This window comes from Neoarius graeffei, chromosome 16, assembly GCF_027579695.1.
Source record: "Neoarius graeffei isolate fNeoGra1 chromosome 16, fNeoGra1.pri, whole genome shotgun sequence".
NCBI classification, from domain to species: domain Eukaryota; kingdom Metazoa; phylum Chordata; class Actinopteri; order Siluriformes; family Ariidae; genus Neoarius; species Neoarius graeffei.
This window is the reverse complement of record NC_083584.1, coordinates 17,900,904-17,917,136: the sequence shown is the minus strand read 5'-3', so window position 1 is coordinate 17,917,136 and position 16,233 is coordinate 17,900,904. Positions and strand designations below refer to the sequence as shown.

The window sequence follows — 16,233 nt, the reverse complement described above, 5'->3', positions numbered from 1 at the left end:
AATATGTGGACCACAAACTATTTAACAATTATTCCATGAAATCGAGTCATCCATGAGCTGATAGCTGACGAGACGCATCGCACCAAGATGTATGACAAGATTGAGTGGAATAACTGTTTTATTCTATTCACATTCACTGGATTTTGAGAAACAGAGCATTTTTATTTTTTGCAAATTCGATAAATAAAAACTTTATACAAAATGTCCGACAAAATCATTTCCGCTTAGGCGGACTTCTTAAAAACCTATCGATGGCTGCATGAATTGACTTTAGTGTTTTTTTGTTTTTTTTGTAGAAAGTGCCATCTTGCTGTCGTGCCGAGGTATAGAATAGCTTTAGACATTTATTTAATTCTTGGATATTTCAGTTCTGTAATTTACAAACTTCTTTGAGCTTTTGAACCAGTCATAAAAAATCAACAAATTTTAATGCTTAAAGGTGAAAGATGTAAACAAACTGGCGAAATGACAGTAGCAATTTGTGAAAAATGCAATATTAATAATGTTTGAAAAATAAAGAAAAATACATTCTTACCACCAAATACTTTCATTCCACATTTTGTTGCTTTTTTTTTTGTATTTTTTAGGGTTTTGTTTTTGGGTAGAGTTTTTATTTCGTACTTGGTTGGTTCAGCAACACACTCCACCATTTTGTTTTTCTCTACTATTTTCTCTACTACTTCTTTGCTGATAGTGGTTCACTTAACATTCTCATTCTCCTTGACTTATCTGCTGCATTTGACACCATCAATCATGACACACTCATCTCCCGTTTGTCAGCTATTGGTATCACAGACATAGCCCTCCACTGGTTTTGGTCCTACCTCACCAACAGACAACAGTTTGTTGCACTGGGTCCACATAAGTCCTCCATGTCCCCTGTTACTTGTGGTGTCCCCCAGGGGTCTGTTCTTGGGCCCCTCCTCTTCCTTACATCCTGCCCCTTGGCCAAATTATTCATAACCATTGTCTTCGCTTCCATTGCTACACTGATGACATTCACTTATATTTCACTACATCCTCCCTCAGTGACCCCACTCCAAGTTCTCTCATTGACTGTCTATCAGACCTAAAGTTGAGGATACAGAATAATTTTCAAAAACTTAACACAGATAAAACAGAAATCATGCTTATCAACCCCAAATCTCCATTGTCCAAATCTTCTAGCTTCAGCCTTATAGGGTAGTCACACTAGAGGCGGAATGAGCCGGAATGCCGTCGGAATGAAAATTATTCGTATATTCCGGGATATTCGAAGTGCATTCTAAAAATTCTGACTGCATTCCAAACATTCAGGCCCATTCTTGTGGCCGGCCTGAATGTTTTGCTCATGCTCAAAACTTCGAGGTGCATTCGAAGAGGAGAAATATCGAACGGCATTCGAAGTGTATTCTAACTGCATTCTGACTGCATTCTAAATATTCTAACGGCATTCCAACAGCATTCGAAACATTCTGATCGCGTTTGAGGGACAAATCGAAATGGCAAGCTACTTCAAATCCTGCCAGAATGTCCCGAATGTGCCTTGAATGAGCCGGAATGCCGTTGGAATGAAAATTCTTCATATATTCCGGGATATTCAAAGTACATTCTAAGTATTCGAGCTGCATTCTCTTTGAATTCTTAGACGTTCGAAACATATTCAGCAGCTATTCTGGGAGCGTTCTGATTGGATTTGAGGTGAATTCATACAGCATTCGAGGCACCTTCTGACCAGACTTCGGGTGGTATTCGGGCAGCAATCGAACCGCACTCGTACGGCATTCGAAGTGCATTCTTAATATTCTTACTGCATTCTAACAGCATTCTAGGTATTCCTACTGTGTTCCAACTACATTTGAACTGCATTCGAAAGCTAATACACCCGGAATGTGCAAGAATCATTCGAGGCGGGTTCGAAGCGCATTCTAAGTATTCAAACGGCATTCTTACAAGAGCTGTAAGAATGTTGGTCAGTTTGAAATTCCCGCCCGAATGTGGCATGAATTTTGAAAATTTTTTCATTCCGGCTGGTTCTGTTTGATTCCTGCTAATTCTGAATAAGTGTGACGGGGGCCTTAACATCAACGGCGCACTTGTTAAATCTTCACCTGTTGTCAGAACCCTTGGACTATTGTTTGACCCCTCACTCAACTTTGATCCTCAGATTAAATCCCTCACCAAGACTGCTTTCTTCCACCTCCAGAACATTGCCCGCCTTCTACCCTTTCTTTCCACTAGTGATACTCAAACTTTGAGTTTGAGAAAGTTGCTATGTATATCTCATCTCATCTCATTATCTGTAGCTGCTTTATCCTTCTACAGGGTCGCAGGCAAGCTGGAGCCTATCCCAGCTGACTACGGGCGAAAGGCGGGGTACACCCTGGACAAGTCGCCAGGTCATCACAGGGCTGACACATAGACACAGACAACCATTCACACTCACATTCACACCTACGGTCAATTTAGAGTCACCAGTTAACCTAACCTGCATGTCTTTGGACTGTGGAGGAAACCGGAGCACCCGGAGGAAACCCACGCGGACACGGGGAGAACATGCAAACTCCGCACAGAAAGGCCCTCGCCAGCCACGGGGCTCGAACCCGGACCTTCTTGCTGTGAGGCGACAACGCTAACCACTACACTACCGTGCCGCCCGCTATGTATATGTAAATTATTATTATTACTCATGGTATACAAGCTGATATACTAGTAGTAGTGTAGCCAATCCAAGCTCGCGATTGCTCATATCTAGTGAATGTGGATAGAATAATACAAATTGTCATACAATATATTATATATAGAAGGAGGTTGAAGGCAGATTAATCATTTCTCTGTGCAGAGCTTCCGGACGAGGTGTCTATCAGCATCGTGAATCACACAGGGCCAATGACCGAAGGCAAAAAGTATGAGCTCCAGTGTGACATTCAGAATTTCGCTCCTGTGAACGTCCTTGCTGTTTATTGGTACAAAGGAGACAGGTTATTGAAAAACAGAGGATTCAAAAGCTTGCTGACCAAAATTCCTATTAATAAGACCATTACAATGAAGATCAAGGCCAGCAAAGACGAAGCTGACGCTCCATACAGGTGTGAAGCACAGCTAAAACTGGGACCAACAGGACCTCAGCCTTCTCCTATCATAAAATCAAATCTTCTCAGTGTTCCAGTTAATAGTAAGTGCTTCAGAAATGCTTTAGACTTTCCATATGTATGACAGAAGATTTTTTTTTTACATTGGTTTATGTGTATTTTTCAGCCAAACCTCAAATTACTTGTTCAGATTGGTTTCCTATGAGAAATACCCCCTTGAATGCTTATCCTTTTAATGCTACGGGAAGCCCACCTCCAGTCATCACCTGGTACCGAGGCAAATCACTGGTCAGCTCTGATTTGAGTCTCAGCGAAAATGACTCGGGCCAATATAAATTCATTGCCACTAATGTGGCCGGAAAGGTGTCCTGTGTCATAAATGTCATAGTAGAGTGTGAGTGGACAATCTCTAAAGACTATTTGGATATCATCAACTTTTTTATGATAACAGAATTATTGAATTTGATCTTAATAGCAGTCTCTGCTCTTTTTAGATGCTCCTAAATTTGTCTGTCCTACGAGCTACAACGTAAGAGAGGGTGAATCCTTCTTGGGTGAATGTTCAGTTGTGGCTTCTCCTGAAGCAAACATCACCTGGGAAAAAGATGGAAAACCAGTGAACCCTCTTCATGATCTCAGAAGGGGAGACAGCGGCTCATACGTGATCACAGCTGTGAACAAGCACGGAACTAAACAACACAATTTGACCGTTAATGTTCTGTGTAAGTGTTTTTTTTTAAATACCACAGCAATGTTGAATTCTTGGTTTGAGTCAATGGATTTAAAAACATTATTTAACAAAGAAAAAAGCATAATCATTGACATGGTGAAGCTTTCCATCTTTGGAAGGCGTCTCCAGTGTAACGGTTGCTAAGTTTTCCTCAATCAGAAGGTGTTTAGGACAAAGGAGTTTGCACTTCATTTTTTCTCGGTAATGTGACAAGCTGTGATTTTCCATCCATCCATGATCCGTAACTGCTTATCCTGTCCAGGGTTGCGAACAAGCTGGAGCCTATCCCGGCTGACTATGGGCGAGAAGCAGGGTACACACTGGACAAGTCGCCAGGTCATCACAGGGCCGACGCATAGAGACAAACAACCATTCACACTCACATTCACACCTACGGTCAATTTAGAGTCACCAGTTAACCTAACCTGCATGTCTTTGGACTGTGGGGGAAACCGGAGCACCAGGAAGAAACCCACGCGGACACGGGGAGAACATGCAAACTCCACACAGAAAGGCCCTCGCCGGCCATGGGGCTCGAACCCGGACCTTCTTGCTGTGAGGCGACAGCGCTAACCACTACACCACCGTGCCACCCTAAAGGGCAAAATTAGATTAGAAAACACTTCGTAGCACACGTCTTCCTTTTCCAGTTCTCGGATGCCGGGAACAGAATCGAGGTCAAATCATGCAACAGTGCCATCTAGCAACCAGCACCTAGAATGTGGTTTTATGTGTGGTTGCGAATGGTAGTCAGTGCACACAGCGAAACCCTTTATTTTCACTTCTGGGTTGAGGACCAGGATAGTCTAGACCTATAGATTACAATATCTTCCTATTGCTATAGTTATTACTCATTTTCAGTGGGGAATAGGAGATATTTAGGTACAGAAAGCACTCTACATTGTTTAATTTATGGTATTGATGGCTGATATCACACAGCGCGGCAGAGCGCCACATATCCATGCTTTGGGGAAAGTCCAGGTATAAGAAGAATAAAACATGCTGTTATAGGAAAATATTCAACTTTCGGGTGGTAATACAACCCCAATTCCAAAAAAGTTGGGACAAAGTACAAATTGTAAATAAAAATGGAATGCAATAATTTACAAATCTCAAAAACTGATATTGTATTCACAATAGAACATAGACAACATATCAAATGTCAAAAGTGAGACATTTTGAAGTTTCATGCAAAATATTGGCTCATTTGAAATTTCATGACAGCAACACATCTCAAAAAAGTTGGGACGGGGCAATAACACTACGTTCACACTGCAGGCTGAAGTGACTCAAATCCGATTTTTTCGCCCATATGTGACCTGTATCCGATCTTTTATTGACAATATGAACGACACAGATCCGATTTTTTCAAATCCGACCCAGGCCGTTTGGATATGTGGTCCTAATTCCGATTCCTATCCGATCTTTTCATATGCGACTTCAGTCTGAACTGCCAGGTCGCATTCATCCGACTTGCACGTCATCAGCAAGCCACAAATGTCACTATTCTGCGCTGAAGTAGGCGGCGGGTCTCTAAAAAAAAGTTACAACAACATGGCTTTGATGTTCCTTTGAACGGAGGTTGCAGTCACTACCCCGCAGAACGCCTGAGCCAAAACCCTTGCCCTCTTCCTTCTCAACCTCCTCCTTAACATCAGGCTATTGTGCATGTTCTGGCTCCATCGCAACAACAACTGCATCATTGCCAGGTACTCCATGCTGGCTACTGTCATACACAGGAAACTTTAGGTTACTTCCGTAAACACTGGCCATGCTCACTGCGTGTGACGTCGTCATATCCTGCAATGCGCATGCGGAACACTTTTAGGTCGCTTTTCATTCATACTGAGGATCACATACAAGTCGCATATATTTGTTAATGTGAACGACCTCACAAAAAAATCGGATTTCACAAAAAAATCGGAATTGAGCATTAAGCCTTGCAGTGTGAACGTAGTGTAAGAGGCTGGAAAAGTTAAAGGTACAAAAAAGGAACAGCTGGAGGACCAAATTGCAACTCATTAGGTCAATTGGCAATAGGTCATTAACACGACTGGGTATAAAAAGAGCATCTTGGAGTGGCAGCGGCTCTCAGAAGTAAAGATGGGAAGAGGATCACCAATCCCCCTAATTCTGCACCGACAAATAGTGGAGCAATATCAGAAAGGAGTTCGACAGTGTAAAATTGCAAAGAGTTTGAACATATCATCTACAGTGCATAATATCATCAAAAGATTCAGAGAATCTGGAAGAATCTCTGTGCGTAAGGGTCAAAGCCGGAAAACCAGACTGGGTGCCCGTGATCTTCGGGACCTTAGATGACACTGCATCACATACAGGCATGCTTCTGTATTGGAAATCACAAAATGGGCTCAGGAATATTTCCAGAGAACATTATCTGTGAACACAATTCACCGTGCCATCCGCCATTGCCAGCTAAAACTCTATAGTTCAAAGAAGAAGCCGTATCTAAACATGATCCAGAAGCGCAGACGTCTTCTCTGGGCCAAGGCTCATTTAAAATGGACTGTGGCAAAGTGGAAAACTGTTCCGTGGTCAGATTAATCAAAATTTGAAGTTCTTTATGGAAATCAGGGACGCCGTGTCATTCGGACTAAAGAGGAGAAGGACAACCCAAGTTGTTATCAGCACTCAGTTCAGAAGCCTGCATCTCTGATGGTATGGGGTTGCATTAGTGCGTGTGGCATGGGCAGCTTACACATCTGGAAAGACACCATCAATGCTGAAAGGTATATCCAGGTTCTAGAGCAACATATGCTTCCATCCAGACGACGTCTCTTTCAGGGAAGACCTTGCATTTTCCAACATGACAATGCCAAACCACATACTGCATCAATTACAGCATCATGGCTGCGTAGAAGAAGGGTCCGGGTACTGAACTGGCCAGCCTGCAGTCCAGATCTTTCACCCATAGAAAACATTTGGCGCATCATAAAACGGAAGATACGACAAAAAAGACCCAAGACAGTTGAGCAACTAGAATCCTACATTAGACAAGAATGGGTTAACATTCCTATCCCTAAACTTAAGCAACTTGTCTCCTCAGTCCCCAGACGTTTACAGACTGTTGTAAAGAGAAAAGGGGATGTCTCACAGTGGTAAACATGGCCTTGTCCCAACTTTTTTGAGATGTGTTGTTGTCATGAAATTTAAAATCACCTAATTTTTCTCTTTAATTGATACATTTTCTCAGTTTAAACATTTGATATGTCATCTATGTTCTATTCTGAGTGAAATATGGAATTTTTAAACTTCCACATCATTGCATTCCGTTTTTATTTACAATTTGTACTTTGTCCCAACTTTTTTGGAATCGGGGTTGTAGTAACTCCACCTGATTGTTGATTGTTTTCCTATATGAGCATGTTCGTAAGTGCTTTATTTCTCTTATATCACAGCCAGTTGTCAATTATTATACTTTTTAATTTAAAGAACAACTCCTCAGACTTTATCCTTTTATGGTTGCAATTAATGTTGTCAAACATGATCACTTATTTATGATATATCTTTATTAAAATTTTCATTTTACAGAGGACTAATATGTAAAAAGTCAGAGGGTTTGGGGGGTTTTATACTGTATTTATAGGACATAAATTCAAATATTATACAGACATGAGTGTTTTACTGGGAAATACGCCACTTGTATTTTTCATTCGTGCTACATCTGGGACATGGAGAACCAAAACCGTGACATAAATCTCTATATGTGACTCATGAGGAAATCGATGAATTGTTTTGATAAATTTGGGTACTTTTTGTTTGTTAATGTGTCGATATAATAAAAAGAAAATCACACGCTGGCTTGAAGATATGAAGTTTATCTTCTCATGTTGAAAAACTCGCATTTTTCATATGAAATACATCACGGATCTGAGTGACACATTTAACAATTATTCCATGAAATCGAGTCGTACATGAACTGATAGCCGACAAAGCGCGTAGCACCGAGTTGGCTATAAGCCATGTATGACGAGATTGAGTGGAATAACTGTTTTATTCTATCACATTCACTAGATTTTGAGAAAAAGAGCATTTTTATTTTTATTTTTTGCAAATTCGATAAATAAAATCTTTATACAAAATGTCCAACAAAAATAATTTCCGCTTAGAATGTAAACAAACCGACAAAATGACAGTAGAAATTTGTGAAAAATGTGATAATAATAATTCTAGGAAAATAAAAAAGATACACTACCATTCAAAAGTTTGGGGTCACCCAGACAATTTTGTGTTTTCCATGAAAAGTCACACTTTTATTTACCACCATAAGTTGTAAAATGAATAGAAAATATATTCGAAACATTTTTCTGGCCATTTTGAGCATTTAATCGACCCTACAAATGTGATGCTCCAGAAACTCAGGCCAAGTTTACATTAGACTGTATCTGTCTCGTTTTCTTCGCGGATGCACTGTCCGTTTACATTAAAACGCCGGGAAACGGGAATCCGCCAGGGTCCGCGTATTCAATCCAGATCGTGTCTGGTCCGGTGCTGTGTAAACATTGAGATACGCGGATACGCTGTGCTGAGCTCTAGCTGGCGTCGTCATTGGACAACGTCACTGTGACATCCACCTTCCTGATTTGCTGGCGTTGGTCATGTGACGCGACTGCTGAAAAACGGCGCGGACTTCCGCCTTGTATCACCTTTCATTAAAGAGTATAAAAGTATGAAAATACTGCAAATACTGATGCAAATACTGCCCATTGTGTAGTTATGATTGTCTTTAGGCTTGCCATCCTTCCACTTGCAAGTGGTAAGTGACGCGCATGCCCGATATGCACTGAGATCACACACACAGCGGCTCAGTCCCGAATTACTGCTCGTGTGCTTCACTCGCGCGCTCTGTGAGCTGCGCAGGACCGGAGTGCGCACCCTCCAGAGGGCACTCGCTGTTCAGGGCGGAGTGATTTGGAGCGCAGGATGCCTGCGGAGCCGAGCGTATCCGTGTATTGGCGTTGCTGTGTGTAGGCGAATCATGTATTGGTGTTGCTGTGTGCATGTTAATCGTTTTAAAAACGTTAATCTGATGATCCGCTGATATGGTCTAATGTAAACCCCACCTCAATCTGCTCAAAGGAAGGTCAGTTTTATAGCTTCTCTAAAGAGCTCAACTGTTTTCAGCTGTGCTAACATGATTGTACAAGGGTTTTCTAATCATCCATTAGCCTTCTGAGGCAATGAGCAAACACATTGTACCATTAGAACACTGGAGTGAGAGTTGCTGGAAATGGGCCTCTATACATCTATGGAGATATTGCACCAAAAACCAGACATTTGCAGCTAGAATAGTCATTTACCACATTAACAATGTATAGAGTGGATTTCTGATTAGTTTAAAGTGACCTTCATTGAAAAGAACAGTGCTTTTCTTTCAAAAATAAGGACATTTCAAAGTGACCCCAAACTTTTGAACGGTAGTGTACTTTTATTCCATATTTTGTTGCTTTTTGTATTTTTGGGGTTTTGTTTTCAAGTAGAGTTTTTATTTTGTCCTCGGTTGGTTCAGCAACACACTCTGCCATTTTGTTTTTCTCTACTCACGGTATATGAGCTGATATCCTAGTAGTAGAGTCGCCAATCAGAGCACGCGATTGCTCATATCCAGTGAATGTGGATAGAATAATTCCTGATATTTTACTCTGATGATGTCACTCCCAGTGTTTTTCCGCTGACTAGACGCACATTGTCAAAATGGTGAACTGGTTCAAAATTAAAATTCTTTTGATTAACTTGCATTTGAATATTTTTGTGGGTGTTCTTTATATAATATAAACATTACATGGTTGTGCAAAGATATGAAGTTTATCTTCTTGCGTTGAAAATATTTTCACTCGTTCGCTTTGCTCACTCGTGAACATATTCACCACTTGATGATAAACTTCACATCTTCGCTCAGCCGTGTAATATCCTCTCTACATATGCTAACATTCAGATACGCATTGCTGTTTGTGTTGTCTGTGATTTTGATATTTCAAAAATATTCACTATGATTCAGCAGTAATAGAGCTATAACATAGCATCATCTTATAAAGATATGCTTGTGTGAACCTTCTCCATAGATGCCCCAAAAATTAAGCAAGACATTCAGTCGGAAACAGTGAACGAAAGTGAAGCCGTGCATCTCAACTGCATTGCTGATGGAAATCCAGTGCCTCGAGTGATGTGGATTTTTAAAAATCAAACTAAGGCCACTGGGAGCCAGCAAAAAACACTGATGATTTCCAAAGTCACTGGTAATGATGCTGGTGAATATACGTGCACTGCTGAGAATGACCTCGGGACTGACACAAGGACAGTCTCACTGAAAGTAGAAAGTAAGTCTGATGTCATTGATGTAAATGAAATCCAGAGAATATGTGCAAGTAAATGGTAATTGTTCGCTACTCAGCGTGGTATGAGATTGAAGACTTCTTTAGGATCAGGACAAAATTACATCCTGAATCTGGGCATGTTTAGCCAGTGTGTCTTGTACGTAACAGAAATTGTATTTAGTTACCAAAAGCTAAGCTCAGTGGAAAGACAGCTAATATTACACATGATAGCTAGCTAAAATACACATACAGCACATGCTTGGATTTAATATTATGCAAAACTTTCTTTTAAAAGATGCCCACGCCTTGTCCTGGTCTACTTGCTTGCAAGGTGGAGGTTTCCGGCTTTGTTTCATGTTGAATATGAAGAAACTGATAGCTGCTGCTTTCAAACCAAGCAACTTGAATTTCAGATTTATAGCAAATCACATAATATTCACTTAAAATACTTTTAACAATGTATTAACTAGCCAGCTATCTATAACTCCTCATCCCATAAAACCTCCTATGTCAGCACCTACATACTAGCTGTTTTATTGTATACAGTGGTGCTTGAAAGTTTGTGAACCCTTTAGAATTTTCTGTATTTCTGCATAAATATGACCTAAAACAACATCAGATTTTCACACAAGTCCTAAAAGTAGATAAAGAGAAGCCAGTTAAACAAATGAGACAAAAATATTATACTTGGTCATTTATTTATTGAGGAAAATGAGCCAATATTACATATCTGTGAGTGGCAAAAGTATGTGAACCTTTGCTTTCAGTATCTGGTGTGATCCCCTTGTGCAGCAATAACTGCAACTAAACGTTTGCGGTAACTGTTGATCAGTCCTGCACACCGGCTTGGAGGAATTTTAGCCCATTCCTCCGTATAGAACAGCTTCAACTCTGGGATGTTGGTGGGTTTCCTCACATGAACTGCTCGCTTCAGGTCCTTCCACAACATTTCCATTGGATTAAGGTCAGGACTTTGACTTAGCCATTCCAAAACATGAACTTTATTCTTCTTTAACCATTCTTTGGTAGAACGACTTGTGTGCTTAGGGTCGTTGTTTTGCTGCATGACCCACCTTCTCTTGAGATTCAGTTCATGGACAGATGTCCTGACATTTTCCTTTAGAATTCACTGGTATAATTCAGAATTCATTGTTCCATCAATGATGGCAAGACGTCCTGGCCCAGATGCAGCAAAACAGGCCCAAACCATGATATTACCGCCACCATGTTTCACAGATGGGATAAGGTTCTTATGCTGGAATGCAGTGTTTTCCTTTCTCCAAACATAACACTTCTCATTTAAACCAAAAAGTTCTGTTTTGGTCTCATCCATCCACAAAACATTTTTCCAATAGCCTTCTGGTTTGTCCACATGATCTTTAGCAAACTGCAGACGAGCAGCAATGTTCTTTTTGAAGAGCAGTGGCTTTCTCCTTGCAACCCTGCCATGCACACCATTGTTGTTCAGTGTTCTCCTGATGGTGGACTCATGAACATTAACATTAGCCAATGTGAGAGAGGCCTTCAGTTGCTTAGAAGTTGCCCTGGGGTCCTTTGTGACCTCGTCGACTATTACACGCCTTGCTCTTGGAGCGATCTTTGTTGGTCGACCGCTCCTGGGGAGGGTAACAATGGTCTTGAATTTCCTCCATTTGTACACAATCTGCCTGACTGTGGATTGGTGGAGTCCAAACTCTTTAGAGATGGTTTTGCAACCTTTTCCAGCCTGACGAGCATCAACAACGCTTTTTCTGAGGTCCTCAGAAATCTCCTTTGTTCGTGCCATGATACACTTCCACAAACATGTGTAGTGAAGATCAGACTTTGATAGATCCCTGTTCTTTAAATAAAACAGGGTGCCCACTCACACCTGATTTGTCATCTCATTGATGGAAAACACCTGACTCTAATTTTACCTTCAAATTAACTGCTAATCCTTGAGGTTCACATACTTTTACCACTCACAGATATGTAATATTGGATCATTTTCCTCAATAAATAAATGACCAGGTATCATATTTTTGTCTCATTTGTTTAACTGGGTTTTTTTTATCTACTTTTAGGACTTGTGTGAAAATCTGATGATGTTTTAGGTCATATTTATGCAGACATATATAGAAAATTCTAAAGGGTTCGCAAACTTTCAAGCACCACTGTAGATAGTTTTTTTTTTTCTGGAATGATTTTTGTGCTAAAAAAAAACCCAGCTCTGCTAATTCGCAGATTAGATCATTATATTTTATTCATTTTCCCTAACCACTTTATCCTGGTTAAGGATCTGGAGCATATCCTAGGAACACTCTGGTGTTAGGCAGGGAAAAAAAACCCTCATGATTGGACACCAGTCCAGCTTGATTATTATAGCATAAGCTACACAATAACATGTATTATTATAATTAACAGCAAAGATTCAATGTACAACCCTAATTCCAAAAAAGTTGGGACACTGTGTAAACTGGAAATAAAAACAGATTTATGGAAATTATGGAAACCCTGTATTTCATTGAAAATAGTACACAGACAACATATCAAATGTTGAAATTGAGAAATTTTATTGTTTTTTGAAAAATATATGCTCATTTTGAATTTGATGTCAGCAACACATTTCAAAAAAGTTAGGACAGGGCATGTATACCACTGTGTTGCATCACCTCTACTTTTAACAACACTCTGTAAATGTTTGGGAACTGAGGAGACCAGTTGCTGTAGTTTTGAAAGAGAAATGTTGTCCCATTCTTGCCTGATATACAATTTCAGTTGTTCAACAGTTCGGGTGTCCTTTGTTGTATTTTGCATTTCATAATGCCCCAGATGTTTTAAATGGGAGACAGGTCTGGACTGCAGGCAGGCCAGTTTAGCACCCTGACTCTTTTACTACGGAGCCATGCAGTTTCAATATGTGCAGAAAGCAGTTTGTTATTGTCTTGCTGAAAGAAGGAAGACCTTCTCTGAAAAAGATTTTGCCTGGATGGTGGCATATTGCTCTGAAACATGTATGTATCATTCAGCATTAATGATGCCTTCCCAGATCTGCAAGCTACCCATGTCATGTGCACTAATGCACCCTCTTACCATCACAGATGCTGGCTTTTGAACTGTGCACTGATAACAAGCTGGATGGTCTCTTCTCCTCTTTAGCCTGGAGGATGTGGTGTCCATGATTTCTAAAAAGTATTTCTACTTTTGATTCGTCAGACCTCGGGACAACTTTCCACTTCGACTCAGTCCATCATAAAAGAACTCAGGCCCAGAGAAGGTGGCGGTGTTTCTGGATATTGTTTATATCTGGTTTTAACTTGCATTTGTGGATGCAGTAATGAACGGTTTTCACAGACGATGGTTTTCTGAAGTGTTCCTGAGCCCATACAGTGATTTCCACAACAGACACGTGTCTGCTTTTAATGCAGTGTCTCCTGAGGGCCTGAAGATCACAGGCATCCAGTGTCAGTTTTCAGCCTTGTCTCTTGCATACAGAGATTTCTCCAGATTCTCTGACTCTTTTCATGATATTATAGATGATGTGATCCCCAAATCTTTTGTAATGTTACATTGAAGAATGTTATTCTTAAATTATCGCACTGTTTGCCCACACAGTCTTTCACAGAGCAGTGAACCCCTTCCCATCTTTACTTCTGAGAAACCCCGCCTCTCTGGGATGCTCTTTTTATACCCAATCATGTTACTGACCTGTTGCCAATTAATCCAATTAGTGTTTTTTTCTAGCATTACACAACTTTTTCAGTCTTTTGTTGCCCCTGTCCCAACTTTTCGGAAATGTGTTCCTGACATCAAATTCAAAATGAGCGCATATTTTTCAAAAAACAATAAAATTTCTCAATTTTAACGTTTGATATGTTGTCTGTGTACTATTTTCAATGAACTATAGGGTTTCCATGATTTGCAAATCTGCGCATTCTGTTTTTATTTATGCTTTACACAGTGTCCCAACTTTTTTGGAATTGGAATTGTATTGCTCAGCATTTATTTTAACGATATATCCAAGAGGCTTTGGCTCTGGAAGTAGTAACTCCTTTGAATGGTGATACATCTGCAACTGTACAGCACTTAAGGCTCCTGTATGCAGGTTCTGGTGTCCCAAAATGAACCCAATTGAACTCTTGTCCATCCTTGTGGCAGCAAAGGAAAATGTTTCCTGGGACATTCAATGCAATGGACAGTCAGTATTCAGTCTGTCATTCTGGGACGTCGTTCTTAAGCACCCTGCTTAATGAGCTGTAAAACAATGTGCTTGTAAAGTAAATTAAACATTCATTTATTTATTTATTCTTATGTCTTCAAGAACTGCTTCATCCTTATCAGGGTCTCACCTGCGAGGCAGGAATACACCTTGGATTGAGTCCATTACAGAACACCATACATCACACTCTCATTCACATACTGTAGGACCCAGCCCTCTTTCTGGTGTGCTTTTGGCAAATGGGAGGAATCCAAAAAATCTGGAGGAAACCCATAGTGACTAAACTGAGCACAGTGTGGGAAATAAGGCTGGACTGGCGGAAATTTACCGGTAATTTTCGCATTTGTCCGTCTGCATTTCAAAAGCATCAACCCGGATGGCCCATGAAAAATTGTAAAGATATGGCTCTCATCTACTTCTAATTTTCTTCTAAATGTTACACTGCACGAATACATTATGTTGTAACACGGCCTGTGATTGGCCGATCGTGGACGCTCTTGATGAATGACAAGTCGTCTCTCATCAGCGAGCAGGAGTGCATTTTGGACTGACGCCACACGATGCTGTTATCAGCTGGGTTGGTTTACCACTAACGTTAAAAGAAAAGAGACTACTACAGGTTTTGGACCCTGGCAAAGCATTTTTTCCATTGTATTTTAAAGCTATACAGCCTTTCAATTTCATAAAATCGGTGAAATTTAGTTCCCTCTGAAATTTGCCCATTGTGATATACATTTATTTCTGTAATATCTAAAAAAACCCAGGCCATTCTGTGGCTGGGAAGTTATTTAATTTGAGAGGATTGAGCAAATAACGTGCATGAAATTGCTCGCTTCACGCAGTCAAGCAGACAGAGGAAGTCCGGTGTGCGCATGCGCAGGTTTACCTTTTGGCATCGTCTTCTTCTTCTTTTGGGTTTTACAGCAGTTGGCATCCAGTGTTGCATTACTGCCATCTACAGGTTTACCTTTGAGCGTGCACTGACAGTTTTATCATTCTGTCGCTAAACGAACAGCTGATCACACCGAGGTGCTCGCTGACTGCCAATATTTATTAGTTTGGTCCTGCGTTTCCTTTCCTTTGCAACATAACGTCTTTTCTTCTTGCTTTCCGTTACTGTAATCGGACTTCTACGTTTAATTCATGTCCTCCATTTTTCTCTCCTGTTTCAATTCGTATCCCATAATGCCTTGCACGAACAGGGAAAGCCCACCACGTGATGCATGATGTACGTAGTATCTTGTATTGCGTCATGGTGAAACAAGAAATAATAGCAGAGAATTTGGGGCCAAGTGGCCCTAAATTCATTAATTGTTCTATTTTTAAAAAACTAATAAAATTGGAAGTCTGTGATTCGAATTCAGTAGCTTTCGGTCCACTAAAGAAAAATAATTGAGTGTCAGGGAAAATTCTTTTTAATGACCTCCACTTGAAAAATCTGAAAGGCAGTCTAGCTTTAACATGTGTTTTGTAGGATGTAGATTTATATTTGAATGGAGTTTTTATTTTCTTCTCTTTTCTAAGTTCTAGTCCAGCAGATTTTAGTCTGAATGCCAAATGATATGACCGTGTCTAGTTTTGAGTCATTTTAAAAGTTTTTGTTACAAAGTTACTTGGAATCTCGTACTCAAAATTTTAACACGATTATGTAAGAATAGTTGTGTTGTTAATTGCTAAATTTCTGATAGACTTATTATGAACATAGTATAAAACGTCATTGTTGACATCATGTTTCATGTGTTATTATAGTACCTGTGTATGAGTCCCAGTAAATTGTAACCAACTGGACCATCCTGGTCCCCCACATATTTTTTTCTAGACATGGAACTGACCTGTGTGTACTAGACTACTGTTTTCTTCGGTAGAACTTTAAGAACTTTTTCTTGAATCCTCTGACAT

General features: G+C 40.2%; 1 protein-coding gene across 1 annotated transcript in view; it reads left to right on the top strand.

The window, feature by feature from the left end:
* Nucleotides 1-16,233, top strand: part of LOC132900475 (hemicentin-2-like) — a 60,221-nt gene that overhangs the window by 31,297 nt on the left and 12,691 nt on the right. The window contains exons 8-11 of the mRNA XM_060942587.1: nt 2,822-3,154; nt 3,238-3,465; nt 3,566-3,793; nt 9,885-10,139. Coding sequence (XP_060798570.1) covers nt 2,822-3,154; nt 3,238-3,465; nt 3,566-3,793; nt 9,885-10,139 — 1,044 coding nt within the window. The remainder of the gene's footprint in view (nt 1-2,821; nt 3,155-3,237; nt 3,466-3,565; nt 3,794-9,884; nt 10,140-16,233) is intronic.